General features: G+C 47.5%; 1 protein-coding gene across 3 annotated transcripts in view; it reads right to left on the reverse strand.

The window, feature by feature from the left end:
• Nucleotides 1-5,532: 5,532 nt before the first annotated feature.
• The window catches only part of LOC123756801 (S1 RNA-binding domain-containing protein 1), a 39,264-nt gene continuing 33,649 nt past the window's right edge, over nt 5,533-11,147 (reverse strand). For 2 of the 3 annotated variants that reach the window (XM_045740147.2, XM_045740149.2), the window contains exons 16-17: nt 7,034-7,204; nt 5,839-6,338 (exon numbers count right to left, since the gene is read on the reverse strand). In XM_045740147.2, the coding sequence (XP_045596103.2) occupies nt 6,151-6,338; nt 7,034-7,204 (359 nt within the window). In that variant the 3' untranslated portion in view covers nt 5,839-6,150. Of the gene's footprint in view, nt 6,339-7,033; nt 7,205-11,147 lie in introns of all 3 variants that reach the window. The other variant, XM_045740148.2, reaches the window with a different exon arrangement.

The raw sequence follows: 11,147 nt of genomic DNA on the forward strand, positions 1-11,147 counted from the left end.
AGAATCAAAGTAAGGTCAGTAGAACTTCTGGTTGCAATTTTTTTAACCATGTCATAGCTCAGTCGATTAAAGCAGCGTCTGGGATCCTCTCGGACATAGCTTTGAACCCTCGTCATGGCCCTTGTGGATTTGTTCATAGAATGCTTCCAACCACACAGGGGTTTCTATAGGCCATTGCTCCTCGTGCCTCTCTGAGAAGGCCAGGTTCTGGCTCGTGGTCCCCGGTATGCCTAGAAGTCCATGCACCTTGACTGATGCCAGGGTTTAATACATTCATATAAGCCTGGATAGCTCCGGGAAGCAGACGGGGCTTCCCCCAGAAAACCGGCGTTGAATATAATGAAACACCATTTTCTGGATGAGACCCGGAGGCTCCCCGGCAAGCTCCGGGAGCAAACAGGGCTCCTCCCAGAGCCCCGTTTGTTACACACTCCACTTGGTAAAACCAGGCTCGTGCCTGACACAGGAATAATTAATAACCAGGCCTATCATTTTTTATTGGATCAAAGGTATGATCCCAAAAATCCCTGTGATAAGAAGATATGCAGGCACCAGCAAGTTTTTATGGGAGGGACACAAAATACATGTATAAGATAAAACTTATAATATATTCTTATATCTTATATACATCATAATCACTAAGGTGTATGATCACCTTTAATGTAATATATAAAATCATAATATGGCTCACTCAATGATATCTTGTATTCACAGATAAAGTTATCTAACTTAGAAAAAGAACAAAAGAAAATACTTGACTTAACTTAAAAAGAGTTGTTTACCACACGGGCCCCAACCTACTTCTGAGCTCCGTATCTCTCTCTCCTCCCTCATCCAGCCGTACACCTCACTCACTCACAGAAACCAAGACGTCTGATATATTCTCTATTTAACACACTTCATACGAAAGTAACCACTCTCGAACTGATACAAACACACTAGCATAATATTTCATACATTATAAAATGATAACTAAAATCATAAACATTCTTAAAAGTAAACGTTAATTCTATACGCTGCAACAACTGGTAACTCAACTACTCGACCGGACACATCCCTCACTCACACTGGACGGGAATAAATCTTGTCCACATTCAGGCAAGCTTCTAGATCACGTACACCAAATGACTCATAAGATACATTATACAATATGCAAATTCCTCTCATACACATCCTACCTGACAAACTGAAAGTAGTATATATCTATATATATATATATATATATATATATATATATATATATATATATATATATATATATTACAAATATTCTCTGTGAGATGCAGGTAATTAATACCTGGATTGTAACAACTTCATTTCCCAGAGTAAAGACATCTATTTGCCATCCTAATATTCCAGTAAAAAAAACCAGCGTTGAATGTAACGAAACGCCATTTTCTGGGGGGGTGCCCCTTCATCTCCCCAGAACTGACATGGATATTATTAGACTTTGGCATCAGTCATTGTGAATGGGGTTCTAGGCCTACCGGGGACCACAAGTCAGGACCTGGCCTCCTCAGAGAGGCATGAGGAGCCAATAGAAATGCACATGTGGTTATGGAGCATTCTATGTCTGCCATCGACCGGGTCAGGCACTCAGAAAGGTAAGCTTCCCAAAACAAATCCCCTATTCTGGTTAAAACTACTACTGAAAGGAAAACGAGTCAACAAAACTCCCCAAAAGAAAATGAGCAAATGAGCACAGCATCACCACATTCTGCGCACCTCCCCCTCGCCGAAACAGAGAGCCTCAGACCCATCACGCTGACTACCCACACCTTCAGTTCCGAGGCTGGATGTCAAAACACGCCAAAGATCGCCGACTGGAGGGAGGGAGAGAGGGTTGCTGGGGAGCCTCTGGGGCTCACCCAGAAAATGACGTTTCATTACATTCAACGCTAGTTTTCTGGGGGGGAGCCCCTTCAGCACCCAGGAGATAACTACCCAAAGACAAGGACAAAAGAAGGATGGACCCGGGAGGTGGAAACCACACGCCCTAAACACAAAACAACTGGCAACACCGAACGACCTTGAGGACGACCCCGGGAGACCTGAACCCCAGAATAGGGAAAAAGGGAACCCGGGGCAACCCAAAGAGTGTCCCCGGACACAGAAGCCATGGTACGCAAAGAACAGCCGAGAGCCGCACCCGAACACAACACACGATGCATCCCCAGCCGAACCAACCAAGCATCAACAACCCAAGGACCCCTCCGGAAAACAGTAGGCATCCCTCGCCACAATAGGAGGAGATGGCTGCAACCAAACCAACTTACCACCAGGACCTAACGAACAGAAACAGCAACGCCATAGAAGAGCATGAAGCTCCCCAACTCGACCCCCAGAAGCCAGCGCTAACAGGAAAAAAGCCGTAGCGAAACAACCCGGAACCAAAGGGGCCACCACAAACCGAGAAGAGAGGAAAGAGCACCCGATCCAAAGACCAAGACGGTGCAGGAGGCGCATGAGCTGGTTGGAGGTGTAACAACACACGAGACAACTTGTGAAACGGCACCAAAGGAACACCGAATGCAAGCCGCAGCGGCTCCGCCAGTGCCATACAAGAAGAGGCGACAGAATTAAATGGCCTGAACAACTACGAGCGAAAAACAAGACAGCTCCATCCGAAACCAAGTAAACCTACAAAGGGACAAGAAAACGGAAGGATCGCCAGGAAACTTCATATGGCCGCCGAGACGAAGCACGCAGGTGGAACATCCTGAACGAAGCCACCTGGTCACCATACAAAAGATAACAGACTTGAGTCAGATCAGAAGCGAAGACTTGAGGAGAAGAACGAACCAGTTACGCGAGAGATCCGTCCGATCTGCCGAAAGAGGTGGAGATCTTCCAACATCCCACGGAAGGGCAGGGGCAAACAAGCATGCATGGAGGTGCACAACCCACCCCCAGGAAAACCTGGACCATCTTAAGTACCACGCACTACTAAAGCGTGCGGAATGACAGAACATATGCCAAGCCACCAACGAAAACACCAGGCAGTCCGCAAGCCAGGACGACACCGGAACCTCCCAACGAACCCAGTAGGGACATAAATACTCCAACCTGAATGAAGGCAGAATCATGAGAGAGGCGTAACCCGGGTCGTGCAGAAGGTAAGCCATAAAAGCCACCATGAAGCCGGATATGGGAAGCCGAAACCTCCAGAAGGACGGGACCGAGGGACCCTAACGGACACGGAACCAAACCCGGGAGGGGCTGACACCAAACCAACTCATACGTGGAGGGAGAAGGGGGGAAGGGAAGGAGAAAACTCCACTCCCCGGAACAGCAAGCCCCGCTCCGAGGGTAGAAAACCCAAGCGGGGACCAACGGACAACCCCTCCCCAGCCCCGGGAACCTCCACAGCAGGACCCTGGGCCAAGCCTCTCCCCCAAAGCTCTGACCCCACAAGAAAAGACCAGGGCAACTGGAAAAAACTAAGGAAGGGGGCCCACTGGTCAGACCCATACACAATGGCTGGAGGAACAAGCTCGAATGCCTCTATCACAACCTCGGAAGGGGCAACCCCCCCCTCTCCCCAAGACTGCCAGTTTCAAACCCAGCTAAACCCTGCACTGACCCCGAAACCCACAGACCTTTCAGGAGCCAAAGACAGGGAGAGAGAGAACCAAACGAACAGCAGCAGGGTAAGGATGAGGAGGCATGGACTGAACCAGAGTCAAAGCGACCACCACCCCCAAGTTCGGGTCCCTATAACCAACAAAGCAGCCTCGGAGCTTCTAGGACAGCATCTAACCAAACGCGTTGCAGCAACCCAACCGCAATGCCTGCGCCACCTTTACTCGAAGAGAGCCATCAATGGACCGGTTAAACTGAGTCAAAAACAAGCAACAAAACTTGCAGGACTTCGAGTCGAAGGTGTCACCGACCCAGCAGGCAGCGTGACGGAGGAAAAGACAATGAGAGTCACCCTGAGACAAGGGGACAGAGCAACACTCAAACTAACACAAAGCAAAGGAGGGGGGGGGGGGACTTAGGGGTCACATCCATCGAACCTACACATCCCCGTGTGGATTTCCAGGGTCCTAAGACGGAACTCATACTCAGGAAAGCCCAGGCAGGGTACTGATAACCGACACCCAAGTCTACCAACAAAACTTCTAGAAACTGAACCCCCGGGACATGTCCACTCACGGTAGCCTAGCAGGGGGTACCATCAAGAAGTACAGAGCAATCTAGACATATACAGGAGGCAACAATCAAATGCAAACCCCCACACCAGACAGAGGAAACAAAAACAAAAAACCCCACAAGAGGACAACGTACCCAGGTGGAACAGAGCCGGCTGCTATGAGGTGACAACTAGCTGTGCAGTACCCTGTGCCCCTACCAGTGCAAACTATCTCTTACCCTAAGGCGAACAAGAGTGTAAAAGACACAATAGGCGGCCGATTGCCGAGCAGCAAAAGACCCAGCAGAGGTAGATCCCTAGATGACTTGTGGAAGGTGGCCTAAAGCCTCAAGGGCAGTACTTACAGGTCATCTAGGGAAGATGACCCTAGGCGCATGCAGCCTGTGTATTTGGGAGATTACTCCTGACTACACCGCACCATAAGGCACAGAGCAGAAGACAGAAAGCAGGAGCCAGAGCCACAACAACCGACTCCATTCACATAAGCCGGAGAACAGTAGGTGCGGGTATCCTGCGTGAGAGGTCTGGGGCTTCCCCTCCTGGGGATGGGGAAACCTGTGCAGACAGTGGCACGGCATGTGGTGACATCATGCTCGTTTTCTTTTGGGGGAGTTCTGTCCACTTGTTTGCCTTTTAGTAGTAGTTTTAACCAGAATAGGGGTTTGTTTTGGGATGCTTACCTTTCTGAGTGCCTGACCTGGTTGATGGCAGACATAGAATGCTCCATAACCACATGTGCATTTCTATATGCCATTGCTCCTCGTGCCTCTCTGAGGGGGCCAGGTTCTGGCTCGTGGTCCTCAATAGGCCTAGAACTCCATTCACAATGACCGATGCAAAGGCCTAATAATATCCATGTCAGCTCCGAGGAGCCGAAGGGGCTCCCCCCAGAAACATCCTTTTAACAGACGACGAGTCACAATAACATTGCTGAAGATATGATTACCAAACCACAAATCAGAAGATGAGAAGACGATGTTTCAGTCCATTATGAACCATTATCTAGTCGATTATGATCCAGGATGGACCGAAACGTTGTCGTCTCCTCATCTTCTGGTGTGTGGTTTGGTAATCATCTTTTTAACAGAAGGAAACTTATGCAATCTTTCACAAATATTGAACCCATTCATACTCACTTACCTTTAAACATTTGCTTAATTACTCCATAGCACAACAGCTGCTATTTGAAAACTGAAGTGCACAAAGAACAAAGAGCTACCTCAGTTGTATACACAAATAGGAAGGAATATTGGAAGATTTATGTAAAATACACAAATAAATGCAAAGTAACTAAAGAATAATAAAACAATATGCACTGGAAGTAAGGTCAGTAGATGTTAAAGTTGATAAATGAGTGTTGACAATTAAATAAATAATGAGAGAAAATATACCCTTTTTATTTATAGTGGCAAGAGCTTTCATGGATAAATGAGGTCAATGCATAGAATATGGTTAACAAACACTTATTTAAATAACTGTATAAAATAAATATTTGTTTGTACCCAAAATACATCAAAGAAATTATATTGAAACTCTGTCACACCCCAATGGGTGGCAAGGAACAGTTTTCTTGCAGAACTTGTTACTGCAAGCCATGACAAAAATACCCTTAATAATTAAGATCTTAATATGCATTATTACCATCAGTTAAAATTTTAGGTGATTATTACTAAATGAGAATATTATGTTTAGATTGTGTATTCAGTCATTATATAACAGAGAGAATAAGAAGTCAACATTACAATACAAGCTTGACAAGTTATGGAGGTATCCTGATATTAGCTATCAACATCATATATACACTGAAAATATCATGCAGTTGAGGAGTGAATGGAAAAAAAGATCATTCTCTGATTTCTTTTTTATATCTGAATGTTATGCACTCATAACATATGAAATAAAAACTGCCCCTTCCCAGTAGCTATACACTATTGATCCCAAAGCAGCATTTGCCAGGGTTTTGAACTCCAAAATGAAAATCTTTCAAAATTTATTTAACCAATAACTCGCTCTAGCATGAGACTAATTCGACCACGTTCCTTTTCTATAGCAATGACTGAGACTTCCACTATGTTTCCAAGCTCTAGTCTCATACCACCCATTTTAGTGGAGTGAACAAGTCCATCATTACCAAGTCCAACATCAACAAAGGCTCCAAAGTGTGTCACATTTCTCACAGAACCTGGAAAAAAATATTTTAAAATGAATAGCAATTCTGGTTGAAAACATATATGAATTTATTATGTACTGAAACAAATGTTCTGTTAATGCAATAGAGAGAGAAATATGGATGTCAGTGAAGAGGCTGAGAGAAAGGAGATATGGTATGGCATGAGAGTATGAGATAAAGTAAGAAGTATTCTCAAAGAACATGGGCACAAATGCGGGCAACACTAAAGTTATAGAGTAAAGAATTAGAGAAAGTATTAGAGTTAGAAGATGGAAAGCTGCTGAGAAAGTGAAATGTGAAGGAAAGAGAGGGGAAAAGAGGTAAATGGAGAGGATGTGTTACAGAAGATGAACAGTGTAGGTGGAAATATTGCGGAGATTGCTCATCCTATATTGTAATACAAAGGGGTTATTAAGTAGTTAATAAACTTGTAAAAATTCCATGCATTGTCCGAATATTGTGAGACTGGTTATCAAATGCACACCATGAATGCCATATTGCAAACAATTTGATACCAAAATGAGATGATGAAGAATGAAAATTGAGATGAGAAAGCTGAAAAGAATATAAACATTTGAGCGTGGTTTGTGCGCCATCACGGCCAACGCTTGGCCTACCTTGCGGTGCGTGGCGGGTCAGCCCGCCAGGCACGCGAAAGTGTTAATACATCAGGCAGAGACTACCAACACAAAAAATTGCCTTCACACCTGTCAGTTTCGTTCCCAAACTGATGTCATCTATGGAAGTGATGCCCTTTCTGAACAACGGTTTCTCAAATTGGGCTCGGATATCATAGTCGAGAGGCTGTGCCAGGCCCTCTACAATGAGCTGCATCGTTGGTACAGTTGTCCCATTCTGTTCAGAAACTGCCTCTAAAGCTGCAATACAAAGGGAATCTCAATTAGCCCACATTTTTCTGGCTTCAATTTTAAATAAAAAAAATTCTGTAATGCAATTCACACTTAAATACGGATCAATAAACAAAACTTTGTATTTCATATGCTTGTGCATAAAAGGTCCACTAAAATAAATTTAGTGATTCAAATAGTCATGCAGTGCTATACTGCATTTTCCAAAGAACATTACTGTACCTTCTTTGGAGGAAATTACTGCAATGCCATAGTGCTTGAATGAAGGTGATGGAAAAACCTAATATACAGTATGTAATAAGTACAGTATACTAAAACAAAATTTTTGGAACCAAACCCGGCGATCTGGAAAGAACCACACACCTGGCGAGCAGACAAGCGGACCGACTGGGAGCCCACACCAGCCAATCGTCGAGGTAGGCCAGACACCGAATCCCAAGCAGACTCAGACAGGGTACCAAGATCCGGTAAAGATGCATAAATACACCAAGTGCCAATTACAAACTAGGGAAGGCTACAGAAGCGGCAAGCCTGAAGCCCCACCACCAATTGTGCCAGTCCTGGAAAACTGGAGAAGAATGTGCCAAGAATTGACCTGGAGGTCTAGGGCCACCATCGAGGCACCCAGCCCCAACAGAAGCCAGACCGGAGACAACAGTCCTCCGATGAGGGCATAGAATCCAGGGCGCAGACTGGAGAAGTCCAGAAGAACAGCAGATTCGCCAGGCCCGTGTCTGCATAGAGCAGACGGGAACCCCAGAAGGATGGGGGCGGATCAAGCACATCCAACGCACCCACTAATCTGACATGATGAAGTGCAGGGGAAGAAGCCATCCGCCGCCGCCACCAGAGGCCGGAAGACAACCAAAAGCGCCCACTAACTGTGGGACCATGCGAGAGTCAACAAAGCAAGCTGCTCCCCCCAGCGCCCCGTCAACAGCGAAGGGAACAGAGCCCCTTCCGAAAGAAAAAGTATACATACATATATACACATATATACATATGTATTATGTACATATACATATATACACATACACATAAATACACACACAAAGGTGTATTACACACACGTGTGTATGCACATACACGTGTGCGCACACACAGTGTACACATGTACATGTGTACACACACATACACGTGAAAAGAAAATTACAAGCCTCCGACCAGTGGGCAGAGAGCACCACACCGGCCAGGCGAAGAAGGCACAAAACTGCATCAAAAGGCCCACCTCGACAAAACCCCAAAGTCCCAGCACGACCACAACATGTGCCAAGACCCAAAAAGATCAGTATGCAAGCCAGGAAGACCCCGGAGCCCCAGAAGGCAGAACTAGGTCACACACGAGGAAACAAAGCCCCCTGAACCCACAAAGGGCGCCCAAGAGGAAGAAACCTCCTGAACGAAATCAAAGAACCCATAGGAACCCGGAATCGAACCAGGGGGAGCCCAAACCACCACATTTGCCGGCGGAGATACACCACAGAAAGGCAAAGCACAGCCCCCAGACAGAACCCCCAGGGAAACGGTCAAAACAGACCGAAAACCGAGGGACAAGGTGTGGGGGCAAGCATAACAGACAGGAACACTGAGCCCAAACCCTAGGGCCCAGACCCTAAACAGACAAAATGGAAAACCCGGTGTAAAATCAACACTCAAACGTTCCCAGAGGAACAGAAAACGGGCAGAAAACACCAGAAAAGCAAAGAAACGACAACAGGAGAATAAAACCCTTGAAAAAGGTGAAAAAAACTCACCCAAGACACTCACTCGCACACCAAGGCGTATGTAAACAAACCGCAACACCGCCCTGGTGGCCACGCCGGGAAACTGGCAGAAGAAAATGGCCACCAGAACAGGGGGCTGTGACCGACGCAAAAGATACGAAAACATGCCAGCAAAAGTGGGAAGCAAGCAGACTGGATGGGCGAAAAATTCCGCCCAGAAGCAGAAAACCCCGGCAGGGTCAAACAGCCCCAGAACTGCTAGCAGGCATCCCCTATAACCACGGGAACCCGCAACAGAGGCCCCGGGGCACAGCCGTCCTCCAAGCCCTCCGCCCTTAAAGAAAAGGAAGAGTCCATGGGAAAGGCAGCAAGAAAGGGCCGCTGGTAAGACCCAGAAGCCTTGGCAGGAGAAACAGGCTCGAAAACCTCCGTCCCCAACCCGAACGGGGCAGCCCCCGAAACCGCCCGAGTCTCGGCCCCAACTAAACCCCGCCCCGACCCCGAAGACGGTCAGAAGCCAGGAACAGGGAGGGAAAGGGGCGAACAGCACCTAACCAAAATGGGGCGGCCCCGGGGCATCCGAGTGGGTCCCCAACCTAGCGTGTTGCAACAACCTAAACTAGCTTGCAACACGGATGCCGCCTGTACTCTGAACATTAATAACATCAGGATTAACTGGAGAACAAGCAGAGAATATCTTTCGCAAGACTCCGGGTCAAGGTGTCAGTGACCCAACAGGGAGCATGACGGAGGTAAAAGTGGCGACTGTCACCCGGAGACAAGGGCACAGCAACCAACGATCCCGTACAAGACGGGTTGGAACTCGGAAGTCACATTCAATGGTCCACCGAGCCCCGACAAGGGTTTCCAGGGCCCGTAGAGTAACAACTACGGGAAGCCTGGGCAAAGTGTTGCTAACCAGTTAAGAAACCCAAAAATAACAAGGGGGTAGAGAAGAACACTGAAAACCCCTGCGACGTGTACCATCACGGGGGCCTAGCAGAGGGCCACCAAACACTACCAGTAGAACTATAGCCACACTGGGCAGACCCCCACCAGGCAAATGAAAATAAAAACAAGAGAAAAACCCCGCAAAAGTACACCGTCTCCAGAGGCAACAGGAACCGGTTGCCGCTTAGGTGGCAGGTCGTGCAACACCTTGACGCCCTAACCAACACAATTCCAGTCCTTACCCAGGGCCAAACAAGGGGCCCCAACCCCAGCTCGCCCCAAGGGCGAGGCAAATGCCGAGCATTAAGAACCTCTACGGGAATGGTTCCCGAACACCCCAGGGAAGATAACCCTGTCACGCAGGGGCAGTACTCACAGGGCGCTTAGGGATGGAAGCCCCTAAGCGCATGCAGCCCTGGTACTGATGAGGAACACCTGGCCACCGCACAACAACACACGACAATGAACGCCACACAAGGCAAACACTGCCTAGGAAACTGAGGCCAGAGAAGCGTCTATCCCGGTTGACATTAGCTTACGAACTGATGCTAGGTAGCCAGCGCGGTGAGGTACAGGGCTGCCCCCATTTCCCTCTCGGGACAGGGAGAGCTGCGCGGACGATCGGCGCGGCAGTAAAGTGTGATGTTTGCTTGTTTCCTTGGGATTGTAGGGAGTTTCTACCTCTCTGTTCGTTTTTTGTTTTAGTTTTTTACCATGTGCGGTATGTTTTGTTATGCCTACCTTTCTGGGTGCCTAACCCCAGTCGATGGCAGATAAGGAAAACCCCAACCACAAGGTGGTTTTCCAGGGTCATTGCTCCCTGAAACCTCTCTGAAGAGGCCAGGTTCTGGCGCTGGTCCCTGGTAGGTCTGAACTCCTTAGCTAATGTCCCGGTCTAATATAACATACATTAGCCTGATAAGCTCCAGGGAGCCGTAGGGGCTCCCCACAGAAAAACTAGCATTGAGTGTAATGTAACGCCGATTTCTGGGTGAGCCCCACTGGCTCCCTAAAGCTACAATCTCCAATGTAGGTGCCAACTACTAGGTGCAATCAGTCGTGGAGTTCCTGGCCTACCGGAGACCGAGCACCAGAACCTGACCCCCTCACAGAGGCATAAGGAGTTGTTCATTTGATGGGTTGAGGCTTCTATCTCAATTGAACCCAGTAGTGGTCAACATCAGTTCACTGACTTTCTGGGTTATCTTGAAATGGTTATCTTGAGATGATTTCGGGGCTTTTTTTTTTAGTGTCCCTGCGGCCCAGTCCTCGACCAG

This window comes from Procambarus clarkii, chromosome 26 (assembly GCF_040958095.1).
Source record: "Procambarus clarkii isolate CNS0578487 chromosome 26, FALCON_Pclarkii_2.0, whole genome shotgun sequence".
Classification (NCBI taxonomy): Eukaryota; Metazoa; Arthropoda; class Malacostraca; order Decapoda; family Cambaridae; genus Procambarus; species Procambarus clarkii.